Source organism: Phaethon aethereus (assembly GCF_964289735.1).
Source record: "Phaethon aethereus genome assembly, chromosome: 8".
Taxonomy (NCBI): Eukaryota; Metazoa; Chordata; class Aves; order Phaethontiformes; family Phaethontidae; genus Phaethon; species Phaethon aethereus.
In genome coordinates this window covers 23,880,263-23,897,403 of record NC_138584.1, presented here as the reverse complement: position 1 = coordinate 23,897,403, position 17,141 = coordinate 23,880,263, and the positions used below count along the sequence as shown (strand labels likewise).

The window sequence follows — 17,141 nt, the reverse complement described above, 5'->3', positions numbered from 1 at the left end:
CCCAAACCTTTCACAAGAAGGGCTTTTGCTTTGGAAAGGTGTCCAGGGTGAGCTGTTTTGCAACGTGTCCACCCCATCCCTCGGCAGCTCGCCCCACGTGCCTGCCTTCCCGTTCCTCCTCCAGCTGTGGCAGCCCCAGCCCATGCCATCCATCCACAGCAGCCCCCGCAGGGCCAGCTTGCCTGTAGGCTGCACGGCTTTATCAGATGGGAGAAGAGCCGGAGGTCTGTGCCAGAGATTACTTGTTCTCCTAAACAACCATGTTACTGAATACGGGGAATAATCCCCCCTCGACAGCCAGCTAGGGGTTTCGTTTCCTGCACTGCGGCCGTTGTGTTAAAGCTCTCTCCTTAAAGCACCTTTGCTGGCTGAGCCACCCACGCGCTGCCCATCACCCCGCCAGCACCATGGGCAGGGGCACGCTCCCCACTGCTCCCCGCCAGGCTGCCTGCCCCCGGCGCGTTCGGCTGAGCCATGCACGGCCGCCCCATTTCAGATGCGATGTTGCCTGGTCCGGACCCCCATTGCCGTCCACCCGTCCGGTTTCCCTGGCTGGTGGGGGGGGGCGTGATTTATGGAGTCCTGCACACACCCAGTGAGTCCAGCTCTCTGCATTTCAGGGAGATCCATCGCACAGGGAGGGGAGGTCACCGTGTTGCAGGTTTGCTAACCTTGCCCGCTTATTAAAAATGGTAAAAGCTTCCCTCAGGACTCGTGAAGTATAGATCCAGAGAGCTCCATATGCTGTTCCCCTTAATGAGATGTCTGCCTGAAGAGCAATAGCAAAACACACCATCCAGTTCAGGGTCCCTATAGCTAGATGGCCTGGCTGTAAACAGAGCCGTCCGTCTTAATGGGCTATCGTGTAAAAACTTCTCCCAGTCAATAAATCAAAGGGGCTCCATTTATATCATGTGCTGCCTTCACTATTAGGCTGCCTCTGGATGGCATGTTCTGATACAGAGCTCCCCAGGACCGCCAGGCGAGGCCGGAGGCTCTAACGGGCATTTAATTTAGGCTTCCCCTCGCCGATACCCATGCGGAGCTCAGCAGCTGGGGCTTGGCAGGGGAACCCCCATGGTTTGGGACAGCCCTGCCGTGCGGGAAAGGGCACCCGTGGATTGGGACTTGGCTGGCATCATCTCCCCTGCCCTGCTGGGTGGGAGCCACTGTTTTACAGGGGACACGTGGGGAGCTGCCGGGGACCGGAACCCCCCTTGGAAGGGGTGCATGGGGGCTGGCGAGCACCCCTGCTCGTCCGGGAGCAGCAGCAGCAGCCTGGCGCGGGTATTTATTTTTCATTCCCTCCCTCGTGCTGCTCGGATGCCACCGGAGGGAAGTTCCGCTCCAGCCACCATCCCAGGCAGAGATATTAGTCCTCATTACTAATTAAAGGAAGCAGGAGTAATTGATGGATGGTGGATGGCGGGGGAGCCGGTGTGATGAACGGCCCCTGTCCCCGTGCCGGGGACGCATGCTGAGCGCTACCTGTTAGCTACAAATAAACAAACCTGATAAATAATAAATAGTTTGAGAAGAGTGGCCGAGCATTATTTAAATTAATAGGGATTAGAGGGAGAGGCCTGAAAGAGCATTCCTCCGGATGAGCTATCCCCGGACAGCCAGGGACTCATTTGTTGCAGGCTGGAGTAAACAAGGAGATGGGGAGGATTCATCACAGCAGGACCTCACGGCACTGCTCGGCCTTGTAACGGCACGGCTGCGCTTTCCCTGGCCACCCCTGCGCCGGGGCTCCCCGTGTCCCCGCTGCCTCGCCAGTGTCGCCGAGCTGTGGCACCTCCGGGTGCCGGGCTGGGGTGTCAGGTGCAGTGGGGGAGCCGGGGTGCTGCAGCGGAGCAGCGGGTAGCGGATGCTCGGCTCCGGCTGTGCCGCGGCACAGCAGGGCACCCTGGCGGGCTTTCCCGTCCAGCTTGGCGGGCACCCGAGCTGTGCGGCAGCCTGCCTGCACCCAGGCGCGCGCTGCCAGCCACCGTTTGGTCCCAGCCAGTGAATCCAGCTGCCGGGAGGTCTCTCATCACCCCCTGACATTTGGATAACCCGCCGCCTGCTCCGAGCCGGGAGGCTGGGGGTGGCGGAGGGAGGAGGGATGCTGGGGAAGGGGGGGAGAGGGGAGGTGGGTGCTCTGCTCGCTATCACATCTACTCCATCTTATCGCCACAGTAATTTGATGATAAAAAATAATCCGAAGCTGGAAAGGAAACATGTGTAGTGGAGTAAAGATTGAATGTAGGTGGATTGTGCCCTGGGGCGGCGGCTGGGAGATAGGAGGAAATGTCCTTCTGTTTGACATACTGCCGAGACACAGCCCCACGTCCCCCGCCTCGTCGAACCCTGCCTGTGGCGTGGGCAGCCCGCTGGCCCATGGGCGGCGTGGTGGGCAGGAGAGCGCTTGCTGCAGCCCCCGCCAACTCCTGCCCCTCTGCCTGCACCCTCCATGCACCCCGGCACCCCGTGGGGTGCTGCCCGCCGCCCTCCCACCCCACAGCTCGCTCACAGTGCACTTCTGATTTATTTTTTTTTCCCCTTTGGTTATGCTTCACAACTCATTTTATCAGCTGTCAGTAGCCAAATGTCTTTTTTAAGGAGTGGGTTATAGCCACTAATGTACTGAATGCTATTGCACTGGCTGCAGTTAGTGTTCCACGGCTAAATTACTATAATTAATGTTCCACTAGGACTGTTTGTAACAGGCGGCTGCAGGAGCCCCGGGTCTGGGCTTTCACCGCCACTGAATTATCTCTCCTCCCCGGATAAAGAGCCTCTCGCAAGGGGAGGGCCGAGGTCAGCACCGGGACGGGCAGGCATGAGCCGAGCCAGGCTCCAGTGAACGGGGGATCTGGGAGCCATTCCCACGGCACAGAACCCCCGTGTCCCCCCGTCTTGGCTGCTCTGCCCCACAGGAGTGCGGCCGGGTGTGCAGCGGGCCGCGGCCGCGCTCCTGGCTGGGGTGTGCCACGGCGCTGCAGCATCGCCCACCAGCCCCAGGGCTTCGCTCGCCACCCTCTGTCAGTTGCGTTATGAAGGTGAAATGTGGTGCCTAGAGAAAAGCGGGAAAAGCTCCCCAAAATTCACAAAGGGCGATCAGCAGAGATGTTTCCCCTGTGCCAGGCATGGCATCTCTGCCCGTGGCATGGCCCAGCTGGGTAAAACCTGTGCCCGCAGCGAGGCTGCACCCAAAACCATCCCTGCCCTCTCTGCTCCCCCTTCTCTTCCCAGCGAGGCCGGAGGTGCAGGTAAAAAAAATTTGCTCCGCAGGCAGGGAGGCGTGCACACACCCCTGGTTTCACTAAATGCATTCGTTCAATACCTGCAACAAACAGATTAGCCGGGGCTTTATCAGGGACAAGAGAAGGGAGAGCAATGTGATAATGGTTTTCAGCAAATCCTCGGGCTGTCACAGATTAGAGCGGCCGCGGCAGGAGCATTATCAGCCCTTTCCTCCTCTCCCCATCGCCTCCCCCTTTGTCTCCCCTCGCCATCGGATTTCTCCAGCCAATCTATCCCGGCGAGAGCCGCGCAGATACAAGAAGAAGTCGGTTTCCATCTGATCCGCGATTGGTTTTTCCCGGCAGCCGATCCGTGTCGCGGCATCGATCCGTGGGCCCCCCCGGTGCTCGTCACCTTGCGTGTCTGGAGAGGAAGGTGGCGGAGGGAAGGGGGGCCGGGGGGACACACTTTAAACTTGCCGCGTGCCATTGATCGGCAGGCGGGCGCGCGGCCAGGCCGGCCCTGCCGGGCAGGAGGGGCGCGAGCCGCCTGCCCTCATCAGAGGAGTTTAAATGACTGTGACCTTCTTGTTAAAGGAGAGGAATGGCTTTGGAGGGCCAGTGGGAGGAGGGGACCGAGCCCCGGTCCCCAGGGGTGGTGGCCAGGAGTTGCCCAGCCCTCAACCATCCTGCCGAGGGGCAGCTTGGTGAGACTAGCACCAGGGCACCGGGAGCCTGCCGGGAACCCTCCTCTCTTGGAGGAGACACCCACTGCACCCACATCCCCTTTTCTGCTCCCCGGCTCTCTGTGTCGCACCACAGTGCGGCCAGGCACAAGTGGGGACCCTCGTCCTGGCTTGCTGGCGCGGGGAGCTGTTGGGTTAACCCCGATGGGTTGGCAGCTTTCTCTGGAGAAATGAAGCTGGAGGGGGTCGCTTTTTTCTTCTGAAGGCTGGGGACAAGGCTGCCCTTCCTCCCGACGGCCACGGCCAGGGCCCGCTGAGGGCTGCCCGCAGGCAGCGAGCGGCACCAGGCGCGGGCGTTTGTTGAGACTCCTGGAGGTGCTCAGGGGCCGTTGCCAATGGGCAGGGCAGCGGCGCTGCGGCAGGCAGGGCCCTGCGTCCCTGGGCTCAAGCTGGGAAGTCCCGGCGTGACGTCTGTGCCACCTGCCCCCCCATGCCCCTCTGCCAGGCTCCGGCCAGGGCAGAGCTGTGGCAGCTCTGCCTCGTGCGGGTGCGCGGGAGGGCAGGAGGGGTTATAACAAGTAATGGCCCCGAGTGTGGAAACAGTGTTAATAAAGTGTATTTCACTTTTAATTTTGACATATAATGTAATGATCTTTTTTAAGGCCCTATCATATTATCTGCATGACTAGATTATTGAGTCTTCATCATCTCCAGATAAATTTATGACCAGGATGATGCTTGGAATTTATTATCAGTCAATAGAGCTCAATACTGTAACAAGGCGTGTAATAAGATATACATATTTAATGATCCGGAGTAAAACAGCCCCGCTAATGGGCAGGATGAGACGGAGGCTGGAGTGTTAATTTCCATCCCCTGCCCCTTTCCACGGGAGCCTGCGCCGTTCACACGGGACGCAGGCCCGGGGTCCCCCATGTCGCCCAGCGCGGGCCGGGAGCAGGGGCATGCTCTGGGGGATGCAAGGGAGCGCAGCCCTCGTGCCGCTGTGGCTGCGAGCACACGCGTGCTGCGCACACATGTTAGCGGGAAGGCACATGGGTCGGGTCGGTCTCACGCATAGTGCACGGGTCTCTCTGACGTACGTCTGGCTGACATCCCTGTCTGCATCACGTACGGGCCCTGCACGCGTCTGCTTCCTTCCAGCCCGTCCGTCTGGGCAAGCATTGCGCAAAGCTGCCACGAGGCCAGCCGCTGCTCCAGCAGCCGCCGAGATGGCCGGCAAAGGCCGCTGGGTGCTTTCCATGTTCGAGAGGCAAGTCTGAAATCCTGCCTCCGGGACGGCGCAGGGCTCCTGGGCTCGACAAGGGGACCAGGGCCACGGAGCCAGGGTGGGTGGCCAGTCTCTGCGCCCGTTGTGCGAGGACGCCTCTGGTCCAGCAATCTCAGTGCAAAGCCCTTGGTGGGGACACAGTCCCATGCGAGCTGCACTGGCTGTGCCATGGGGGCAGGGTCCCCCACACTCCTGCTCGCCCGGCTGCGTCCCTGGCAGGAGAGGGGGCAGCGCCAGGGTGGTCACACCATGGGAAGCAGGGAAGGTCTGCATGCCGAAGCGCCCCGACCCCACCTGCATCTCCCCCCAGATGGAGTCGTGTCAAACAGGGGCCTGTCTCCCTTGCCAGGTTATATTTTGAGCTTCTGGCACTGATTTTTCCAGCCCTTTGGGTTGTTATTAAATTAGTTTCCTAGGACTTTTAATAAGCACTTTTGATGCCTTTGAAGCATGTGGCTTTGTGGGAAGATTACAGTCCCGCATCCATCTCGCTGGGAGAGAAACAATGGCAGCAGGGCTGGTGTTTGATCTCTCCTCCAGAAGGCGAGAGAGGGTTTGTGTGAGACAAAGAGGTGAGCTGCTGATTTGGAGCTAATGTTTAAAAATAGGTAGGTCTCCCTCCAAGATAAAGAGACCTGCCCTTCTCTGTGTAATCGCCTGCCTCTGCCTCGCTGGACCTGCAGAAACACAGCTCGCTTTATTTGAAGGCTTCGAGTGCGGCGCCGTGGTTTGATTCTGGGTCCTTTTAAAGCAATAACTAGGCCATCTGACCAAGCTTTAAAGAGCGGGAGAACTTTCCATTAGGACTCACCACACATTCACGGCAGCACTGGAATTGCATCCTTGCCTTTTATTTCCTTTCTCTGACATCTTGTGTCATTCACAGGCAGGAGAAACTCATCTTTATAAACCCTCTCTCATTTCTCCCTTGAAATTTCTCCCTAATTAGGGTCCCAATCCCAGTGGTGGGACTGGGTGTCAGGAGCTGGACGTGGAGAGGAGCCAACAGCCAGGTGGTGCTGGGGTGGCTTGTGGGACTCGAAATGCCCTGCAAAACCCCAGAGCGGTTTGGCCTTCTGCTCTAAACAAAGCCTCCATCAGAACCGGGGATGGCAGAGGCATGGCAGTGTGCGGAGGGGATGCGGGAAGCAGAGACACCTGCACCGGTCCTGGGCAGCAGCGGGAAGGCAGACCGAATTGCTGCTGCAGCCTGGGGACCTCCTGGCCCCCAGCGGTATCGGTCAGGGGCAGGGAGATGGCATCTCCCGCATCTGTCCGCACAGCTCCCACGCAGCAGAACCAGAGCCACCGTCCCTGCCATGCCAAGCATCCGTGTGCCTGGCCCTGGTGCTGGCTCTGGCCGGGACCGTGGGGTGACTTACCTCACCACAAGCACCCGGCTCCGGCTGGGCATGCCATCACCACGGGGAGAAAAGGTGTCAGGGGAGCTGAATTCCCTTTATCTGTGGATAACTACTGCTGCCTTTAACAGCCTGGAAAAAACTAGCCATAAATATCGTGATCGTAAGTGCTTAGATATGGCAACTTTGCACTGAACAGAGGTTTTAACCTTCCCTGTGGAGGATATCCAGCTCTCCATCACTGACTTTCCATCCAGCTGCACAGCCAAAGACAAGCTCTATGTGAGCTGCTCAGAGCAGCCGCACCAGCTACCAGCCAGCTCTCAGCCCAATTTTGGGGTAGGACCTCCCTCCTGCTCTCAGGGCCTGGCTGCAGCTGCTGTGTGTCCTGCTGGAGAGGCCAGGAAGGAGCCGTCCCACCGCACGCTGCCTGCCTGCCTGCCCTCTGCCCGCTCTGGGGTGTGCACCAGGAGAGGGGGCGATGGGGCAGCCCCCAGGCGCCCTGCCTGTGGATGAAGCCCCACCACCCCGGCAGGGCTGCCTGCTCCCACCAGCGCGCCCCGGGATCCCCAGGGACCCACTCCAGCGAGGGTCCCGGCTGTGCAGGCTGGGCAAAGGCAGAGCCGTGGTGGTGACAGGCCATGGGCTGGGCAGCGTGGCTGCTGCAGCATCCCAGCTCCCGCCCGTCCCCTGGACTTCTCTCTTGCTCTGGTACTGGTGGGGCTGGGCATGCCAGCAGTGCTGCTGCCTGCTCACCTCCTCTGCCTGCCCTGTTCCCTTCTGGCAGCTGCCCGCAGCCCTGCGGTCTGCCCAGGCCAGGGAATGAGGCTGTTGCATCTGCTGAGCCACTCCATGGAGCTCCCAGCCTCCTCCCTCATCGCGCTTTGCTCTGGGGTCTCTGGCTGTGCTTCGAGCAGCGCCTGTGGTCAGGGACCCTCCATCCATGTTGCAGAGAGGGGCGGGCACCAGCCTGGCCGCCCCTAGCATCCAGAACAGCCAGGAGGAGGAGGTGCCGAGAGCATCTCTGCCCTGTCCTGTCCCCAAGTCCAACTGAGTCTCCCCAGTCACCCCAGCTGGCAGGAGTCCTGCTGCACTCTCCCCACCACCGTCCTTTCCTCCTTCCTCCTCTAAGGAAGCTCCAGTGTTGGAGCCTGCAGTTTACCAGGCTCCTGTGGGCACCCACCTCCCGTGCCCATTCCCACCTGCGGAGCCCAAGAGCGGGGCCCTGAGCCACCAACTTCTGTGGGATATTGTCACCGTCACCTCGTCCCGAGCCAGGCCAGGGGCCCTGTACCCGCCCCAGAGCCAGGGGACAGGTTGCATCTTCCCTGCACCTCGCCAGTGCCCCAGCCCTGACTTTATTTTGCGCAGCGACTTTCAGGCGAGCTGTAAAACACTCGGACGAGTTAAATAATACACGACAGTGTACGGTATAAATTACAGGAAGCCAGCGGTGGAGCGACATTGTATGCTGAATAAATTAAAGGCTGCGTGACTTACAGGCGAGATTGATCTCCTGCCGAGCATTTTGTTTGGTGACGTGCTTGTCATAAGGGAGAGCTAATTACGGGCGCAGAGGCATGTGGCTCTGACGCTGGGGACTGTGGTGCAAACTGGGCTCACGAATGCCAGTGGGGTTCCCCGCACTTCCAGGATTTGCTCTTTCCGAGGCTGTCCACATGCCACGTCCCCGTTAGCTGAGTGCTGGCCGCATTCTCAGGGCCATCCAGCTCCGTCGCATCCCAGGGCAAAGGATGGTGCTGCCGCAGGGAGCTGCCAGCGTCTGAAAGCTCCAGCTTGGGGTTCACAGCCAGCCGGAGGCTCTGGGGTCTGCCCTGGGCGAGGGCTGGCATTGGGGTTGCAGGGTCGCCAAGAGATGGAGGTGCCCCAGTCCGAGCCTGTTCCTCGTGGAGCAGAACTGTGCGGGAGCGCATCCTTTGCTCCTGCGGCTGGTTGGAGCCGGCGCTGCCTCCCTCATCCCCAAGTCCCAGCACTGCTCACAGGGTGACACAGGGACCCCGCCGGTGCGGGGGGACCCAGGGCCAGCTGAGCAACGGAGCTGAAAGCGGTGTGGCTGATCTGGGGGCTGAATAGTATAAAAAGGCACATTCTTGCCCAAAATTAGGTAGGAATCTTGTAATAGCAGGTTACTGCCATGAGCCACCAAGGGAGGGGGGGTCTTCTCGAGGACACAGTTTGGGCTGGATAATTTTGAGGAAGACATGCTTCACCCACGGGGACACAGGAGTCGGGTGAGAGGCTTGGGTGCGGCTGGGTACCCAGCTGCCAACTTTAATTGCTAAACTCAGGACCGAGTTTGGAGGCTCGTCCTGCTGGGCTCCTCCTGCAGGCAGCAGAGCCGGGACAGCTCCCGCACGGCGTCACCCCTGCCAGGGGGTCTGTCCCCACCAGCTGGGGAGCGATGCCGAGCAGGCGGCGCGCGGCCAGTGAGGCCGCGGCAGAGGCTGCGCCACGGGGCCGGCTGCGGGGAGACAGACCTCCCTGGGCTGCCGCGAGGGTGCTGGCGGCTGGAGGCCGGTGCTTCGGAGCGGGTTGGCCGGCGGGATGCGCTGCCCTCCGGCTCGGCGTCTGTCTGTCACTCGGCGGGATTATGAGTAGTGAGCGTAATGCATCGGCGTATGAATAGGGTTGTCTGGCTGATGGTGATGTATCGTTTTTCATTACTGCCTCTCAAGCCCTCCCTGCTCCACGTGTGGAAATTCTATTTATTCCCTAATTTGTAAAAATTCCCTCCTTATCTGATACCAATCAGGGAGGGGTAATTGGCTCTCCAGGGCTAGCGGCTGGGGTCCTGATGAAGAGATATGTGTGTCTGCTCCGGCTGTCCAGGCACCCTGCCCTGCTGCACCAGCGACATGGGCCACAATTAATAATGATTTGCAAATGGCAGACAAGCAATAACGCAGAAAGATGTCCAGCCAGCCTCCTGCCCGCCCCTTAATTTCCTTCTGTAATATAAATGGCACGGGAACGAAAATCCAGTGCTATAAATTTTGAAATTAGTTATTCACTGTAATAAATGGTTCCCTTTTTGGTGTGCGGTCCCCCCATCCTTCTCCCCCGACCCTCCCCATTCCTTCCTCCCCTCCCGCCCCCCTCACTCGCTACCTACTTCATTTGAGTCCTAATATGCAAATGCTGTAATTTAACGGGATGGTGAAGTTGATTTTCATGTTAACTTAATTACTTTGATTTATGAAGGGCTGGGATGCAGACACGGCTCCATCCTTGCCCACCTCCCACCCTCACCCCTCTGCGCTCCCAGTGACCCGCCACTTCTCTTCCCTTTTCTCAGTCCTCCCTTCCTCTTCTTCCCCAAGTTTTGTGTTTTATTAGCTGCCTTTAAGTGGACATAAGTCCTCGCGACAATCGCATGATGCGGAGGACAAATTCCCCGTCCTGCCTTGTTTAATCGTGCCTGGATAATGGATGTATAATTGACTCATTTGAATGCTTTTGCCTACAGGAGTGCAGAGCATTAAATGTTTGATTGCCTTAATTTCCAAACAGATCATTATCCCCTTCTTACCCGCTCTTAATAAACACTTTATGAGGATTTTTTTTGTAAAGGAAAAAAAATCTCCACTCCTCGTACTTCTCTGAAGTGATAAACTCTAATTAAGTCTAATATTTAAAAATATGGTAATGGTGACTTGTTTGAATAAGTGGCCTGCATTTCCATAATTTCATTATTACGTAAAACACGCTAATTATTTGAAGTGTGCTTATTACTAAAGGAGAAATCTCCTTCTAATAAAGATGAAATTGGCTTTTTTCCCTGTATTGCCGCACACGCTGCTCCCCTTCCCTCCCGGCCGGTGCGTGGCTGTGGCCCGGAGCGGGGCGAGGGTGGCGCTCGCTTTGTTTGCCCAGGGATGCTGCCGGCCTGCAAGGGTGCTGGATGTGGGGGGACAGTCATGGGGGCTGGAGGACAAACCGAGGGCTCCGCACACCTCTGCACACCTCGGCCCCAGCAGCATTGATGCCCTCGGCGCAGTCCAGGAGCTGTTGGGGATGGTGCAAGAGAGCTCAGCCCCAGCTGCCCATCCCCTCCAGCTGGGATGCCCCTGACCTCAGGGTCCCCCTGCACAGCACCGCTGTGCCAGGCCGTCCGGCAGCCCGCGGGGCTGGTGGGTGTCTCAGCAGCAGGGTGTCTTGCGGAGCTGTGTCCAGCCACGCAGACCCGGTTGCCCTCCTTCCTAGTTCCCAGCGCAGGGGACAGGAGGAAGCGGCCGTCACCCATGGGGTGATGGTGGCCGGCCCAGGCGGGAGGAAGCAGGTGGCTGCGGTGGAAGGTTGAACACCGGGACAGGTCCCCTCCGCTGCGCCCGTCTGCCTGGCTGCTTCCCGGGGACGCCTGGCAGTGTCACCTTCCTGCAGACCCGGGAACTGCCAGAGACGGGCCCTCCCCGCTCCAGCATCCCTCCCAGGGTGAGCCGGATTTGGAGGCTTCACTGACCCTGGTGTGCAGGGAGTGGGACGGGCATCCCGTCCCCTCGGGACAGGGACAGCAACAGGTAGGGGAGGACAAGTATTAATTGTGTCCAAGCCCTCTTTAGAGCTTGTGCGGGCATTCAGTGGCGGGGCAGGCAGGGGAGGCACTGGGATGAAGTCAATATAAAACTAATTTTCTTTTCTTCGTGAAGAAATGAGGTGTGTGGCAGTAACGTAATTGCAGATAATGAGGTAAGTTATTCTTAATATTCTGTGCGTCGCTGTCAGCTCCACCTAATATACCTGCTGGCTGTGCGGGGCACGTGGAGCTCCTCGCCCCACGTGCAGGATTATGAGGCCATTCATTTGGGAGCAGCCCAGCAGGACCGTCCCCAGTGTCCCCATGGCTCCCTTTAGCCTGGGAGCTCTGTGCTCTGCCATATCCTTGTCACCACTGCAGCTGGGCATCCCAGTGTCCTCACCTTGCCCCGCATGTCGTGGTGGGGATGGAGGCAGACCAGATAGAGCTCCCTCCCAGCTCTGGCAAGGACAGGACGAGTGGCCACGAGAGCCTGGCTCCACGTGCTGGGCGAACGCTGTCACTCCTTGCCCCTGATGGCTGTCCCCTCCTGGAGGGAGGAGCGCAGCCCGGGGGAGCAGCGCAGCCCGAGGCGGGGACGCAGCACGCAGTGGTCCCCTTTGAGATTGCCGAGGACTCCGGCAGCAGTGCCGGGCTGCGTGGGGACAGCACGGCTCCCACCGGTCACAAGGCCACTTGCCGTCACCCGGGGTCAGCAGCAGGGAGGCGAAGGGCGGCGGTGTCCGGGCGGCCCTGTTTCCACTTTGCAGCGAGCTGTTATACAAAGGCAGCAGTGATATTATTCATTAACAGTAATCTGCCATTAGAACATTGACAAATGGCCCCTCGTCGCCTGAGCATCAGTTCTCGTACAGCCCATAAAGCATGGGGACAGTTTAAATATGGACCTGCTCAGCTCGGGCCGGGGGTGATCCGTCTTCCCGGCCATAGCACAGGTGCGGCAGGGCTGCCTCCAGATGAGCATATTGAGGGGGGCCCTGCGCTCCCCCAGCCGCCCGCAGCCCACCCACCCCGCTGCCGGGATTGAAAAGCTCGCTCCTTGCACCGCAAGCGTCTCGGCCCAGCGCACGGCGGTCGTGGCGGCGCTCGGGCCTCCGAGCCCCCGCAGCGGTGGCATCTGGGCGGTCTGGTCCCGTGGGGAGGCGGGAGAGGTGGGGGAAGTGTCGGCAGGGTGCGTGCCTGGGGACGCGGCACCTTCCCCTCTCCCCGGTGCCTGGGGTGGGTGCGGAGCTGATGCTCTGCTCCTCCTGGCAGTTGATTCCCGTGGCGCGGCTGCATCGTGCCCGGGCTGTGGGTCAGCCTCCTGCTGACAAAATCCGTGCGCTTTTCGTGGGTTTGCAGCGGCCGGAGGGAGGGCGGTGGGCCCAGGGCCACGGGCTGAGGGGTTTCTGCCTCCATCCCAGCAGGGGAGCGCAGTGGGAATGTCCGTCCCCCTCCAAGGACAAGGGCAGCCAGCGATGCTGAACGGCAGCAAACTCCAGCCCTGACTAAAAGAGGGCTCCCGCCGCTCCATGCGTGTGCACATGCCGCTATCCTTGGCTGTCACTGCAGTGAGAGCTTGGCAAGACACGGAGAGGGCCGGGACATGGGTGTTGAGGCGGTGCAGTGTTGCAGCAGGTAATGGTAAAACACGGGGTAGAAGGGTGAAAACCCAGCAGGGCTGAGCCAGCCCGGGCAAGAGGCGGTTGGGGTGGCACTTCTCCCCGCACTGCAGCGGCAGCCTGGCCAAGGAGGGTCCCGGAGGAGGTCCTGGGGTGGTCCTGGGGTGGCCGCAGGGCGATGCTCGGAAGCGGCACGACAAGGCACGGGGCAGGGAGGCAGGGAGAGCCGCCGCTCCGTTTGCAGGAGGCAGGATAACCCCAGACTGACCCCTTTCACACACACGGCACAACACCCCTAAATCAATTGCATCTTATTATTACAATATCAATATACAATATTCTTACAATAACACCATTGATTTTCTACTCAGAGGCTGCACCTAAGTCTGTTTTAAAGAGGAGGGAGTTAATAGTGCCCTCATTAAAAAATCTATAGATTACCCCCCACCCCCAAAAAAGAAAAAGCAGTTTATATTCATTAGGGCTATTGAATATAAAGTAATATGTTTGTGTAGGACATTGGAGTAATGTGATAATCCGTCCGCATATCAGGGAGAAATCCACTTAGCAACCCTGTCAGCTTGACAAGAAAAATGTGCCCATAAAGTCGGGAATACATTGAGGGAGCGAGCGCGAGGAGAGCGTGTGCGCGCCTGTGTGCGCGCGCCTGCGCAGCGCCCACGGAGCCATGCCAGCCGCCAGCGCGGGGCCACCTTCACCCCATCCCCCTGCTCAGGCCTGGGGACACAGGCGGGCACCCCGATGGCCCGGAGGTGTCTGGAACCGGGGCAAGCCGACTGCGCCGGGACGGAGATCGTGGGGGGCTCTGCACCCTGCCAGCCTCCGCGGCCCCAGGCAGGGTCACCCTGATGGGACGGGGTGGGTGGGTGCCAGCCTGGGTGCTGGGGCAGCCCCAGCACGGCCGCGTGCCCCCCGGGGAGAGCCAGGCTGGGGGGCGCAGGGTGGGCAGGGCTGCCCATGCCCCCCACCTGCCTCGGACCCCGCTCATCCCCTGCCCCGTGGTCACCTTTGCAATGGATTAAGCACTGAAAGAGCAGCGAAGCAATCCCGTTCGCGCTCTCTTAGGCTGTCAATTGCCGTTTTTGTAATAGAAATTCCTTTCACAAGGTAACGACGGCCAGATTTAGAGGATTTCATATTGCTAATAATTCCCCAAACAGCCATCTGACTGTGTTGTTTTAAAAGCCGCTTAGTTTTTTGCTTTGGAGTTTATGAAAATCTCCCACTCTAATATCCCGAGAGCCAGCCTATAATTGTGTTATTAAATCAATCGGAGCGGATTACATTGTAAAATCAATAGATGGCTGTAATTGCATATTAGAAAGTTGTTCTGCTGTTGTTGATTTTTTTTTACATGGATAATTATAATAAGCGTGTTTACCTTAGTGCTGATTTGGAATGAGTCTCACTAAATGACTTATGACGAGCTTGGCACTCCCGCTGCCAGGGGCCGCAGCATCGTTCGGGACGGCAAGGCCGGTGCTGCCGGCACAGGCACATGGGTGGCACCGACCCGCTGGGGTCCCACTGGCTTTGCAGGGTGGTAGCCCGGAGCCCAGGGCGGCCACCAGCACTGGCACGCAGCACGAGAGCACGTCAGGGCTTTGGGGACATGGCTGGTAGGGTTTCGGAAGCAGCCAGCAGTCCCAGAGGGTCTCCCTGGGGACCAGCTCAGGGGTACCAGGAGGTGCTGTGGGGTCTCGCTGCCAGTTTGGCCACTCTCCAGGTCCCTGCGCAGTTTCCCTTTCGGCAATATGGAGCAGTAGCCAAGTCCTGGCAGCCCACACCAGCCCGGGGCGGTGCTGTGGGCAGGGAGGTGGGCCGTGGGATGCCTGGGAGCGGTGAAGCGCCACGGCCGGGGCTGTGCTTTCAAATCCAAGCCGCTCACCTGCCACCTCCCTGACGCAGCCCAGAGGCCAGGATTTGCTTTGCCTGGGGGACCAGGCCAGGGCTGGCTGGGGGGTGGGGGTACTTTGGCCACAGACAGTTCCACTCCCCCTGCCTCGGTTTCCTCGGCTTTTGAGCCACCATTTCCCCATTAGGTCCCACCGGAAGTGGGCTCCCGGGGCAGGTCCAGTGCTGGTTTCCCGAGGGCTCAGCTGGCCGGGGGGGTGAGATGGATGGAGCAGGGGGATCTTAAGGATGGCAAGGGCCTTGCTTGAGCTGGAACATGTGGCAGCAGGAGCTGGCACTGTGGCTTGGTCAGGCACAACACCCATCACCTCCAGGGCCCTTCCAGAGCCATGGGTGCCACCTTGGCCAGTGGAGAGGACAGAGGCACAGAGATATGGGCTCCTTTCTGCCCCTGCGCCAGCCAGTGGGGCTGGGGATGCCTCTCCTTCATTGGGCTGTCCTCATGCCCAGCTCCCTTCCCCAGCCTGACACAACAGCAAGGGGAAGGGGTGCCATGAGAGGGCCTGGGGGGACCCTCGAGAGGCCCATGGCTCTGACGGGGACGTTACCTCTCCCACTGCCAGCCATCAGCCAGGAGGGTCCCCGGCAGCTCAGGGCGGTTCCCCAGGGAGCTGCGCACGGGGGAAGCCCCCTGCACCTCCAGCTTATGCTGGGGGACAAGTTATGGCTTTACCACCAGGTCACTGGGCACCACGGAGCTGTGCAGGGCTGGCAGGGAGTGGCAAGGCGGCCTGGCAGCCCGGTCCCTGCAGGCAGGCGCCTGGCAGCAGGGCAGTGCTGCCCGTCTGCGCGGGGCCCTCAATCCGGCATGCGGCACTGTCAGCAGGCAGCCTGCTGTCTCCTAGACAGTGAAATATGGCCACAATTAGCCCGGATACAGTTCAATTATGATAAACAGCGTTTGCACCCTTTAAGCCGTGATTAAAAGGCCTCCTCCCGTTGATAGAGAGACCTAATTTCACATTATTATCGCTGTAGCTTGATTATAAAGCACTCCCTGGATTTACAGTTGGGAGATGGATGTGGAGGCTTCTTTATCATTTACACATCAGTAATGATGCAGCCTTCCCTCCACCACAACATCCATCCAGCAGCGGTGGGGAAAGGGGGGCCCTGCCTGCGCTCCCCCTGCCGGGGCACCCTCTCCCCGTGTCAGCCGGGCCCCGCTGCCACACGCAAGTGGGCAAAGTCACCCTTACGGTAACAGCTTGATAAATGGGCGGGCGGTAATGAAATGGAGACATCAAGGCGTGGGGCGAGGAAGAAAGAGTGGTAATCGGAACGAGTGGAGCTGTCCCGAAACGGAGGGGAGCGGGAAGAAGGATCGCCTCTGCGCCGTGTGCTGTCAAGGGAGAAATTACACATTTACTCTTGCTTTTTCTTAAGGAGACGGCCCTCATAGATCAAAACATGGATTTACAAGCCAATTTTCAACATGAAATATAGACACCAGGAATCAATTTAAGCCCAGCTTCTATTTTAGCAAACGGTGCCTGCGTTTAGTCCCAGGTAAATAACACCAGCCGGAGCCTTCCCCCTCTCCGGCTCGCCGCCCCACCACTGCTTGCTCTGGTGGCTGTGGTGCTGCTGGCCGGGCCCTGGCACCCGCCTCAACTGCAGCCCCGCATCGGGGACGGCTGCGGCTCACCGGCCCAGCCACCCGCTGCCTGCCAGCCTGGGGCCAGTGGGCATGGGGCAGCACCGAGTGATGGCTCTGGCAGAGACAGGGACGATCCCGAACAGCGGCGGCAAGCAGAGCGAGCCGGGTGCCACACAGCCCTGCCCGAGGAGGGCGAGGGGAAGGAGAGGCCCCTGCTTGGCTGGTGAAGGACAGCTCCAGCATCACCTGCCATCCCCATCCCGGTGCGGGGACAGCCCCTTTGCTGGCCAGTGCCATCGAGGGACAGGTGGAAGAGGAGGCCGGGATGACCAGCACTGGGCTTGGAGGGAAGCAGCCACTGGCCAAGAACTGGAGGCCAACATGGGTCCAGCTTGCAGGAATGCTGCCTTCCCCACCCACCACCTCCCCACGGGCTGTGGGGCAAGCACTGGCCTTGGAGGACCCAGGGATGTGCCAGCCAGCAGCCAGGGCAATGCCACTGTCCCAGGCAAGCCTCCGGGTCCTGGGCGTGGATCCATCCCAGTGCAGCGTGGGGCTGTACTGGGATGCAGGTAGCCAGTGCCAGGGAACTGGGGACCCCGCACGTGCCCCACACCACTGCAAGGCACTTGGGACAGAGTTCCCGGACTGGTGGGGATACAGGGGCTGTGTCCAGAGCCGCATGGCCCCCTGTGTCCCCCAAAGGCTCTGGGCACAGCCCCGGTGTGGGACTCGGAGCTTGATCCAACAGTTCCCCGTCGGATCATGGCGCTAACCCAGCATCTCTGTGCTCTCTCTGCAGACGACTGTAAGAACATTGCCAACATCATGAAGACACTGGCCCATAGAGGCTTCATCTTCAAGCAGACCTCCAAACCCTTTTGA

General features: G+C 59.6%; 1 protein-coding gene across 1 annotated transcript in view; it reads left to right on the top strand.

The window, feature by feature from the left end:
- The window catches only part of ERI3 (ERI1 exoribonuclease family member 3), a gene marked incomplete at both ends in the record, with an annotated part of 125,073 nt that extends 107,932 nt beyond the window's left edge, over positions 1 to 17,141 (top strand). The window contains one exon of the mRNA XM_082003101.1: positions 17,059 to 17,141. Within this exon, the coding sequence (XP_081859227.1) occupies positions 17,059 to 17,141 (83 nt within the window). The remainder of the gene's footprint in view (positions 1 to 17,058) is intronic.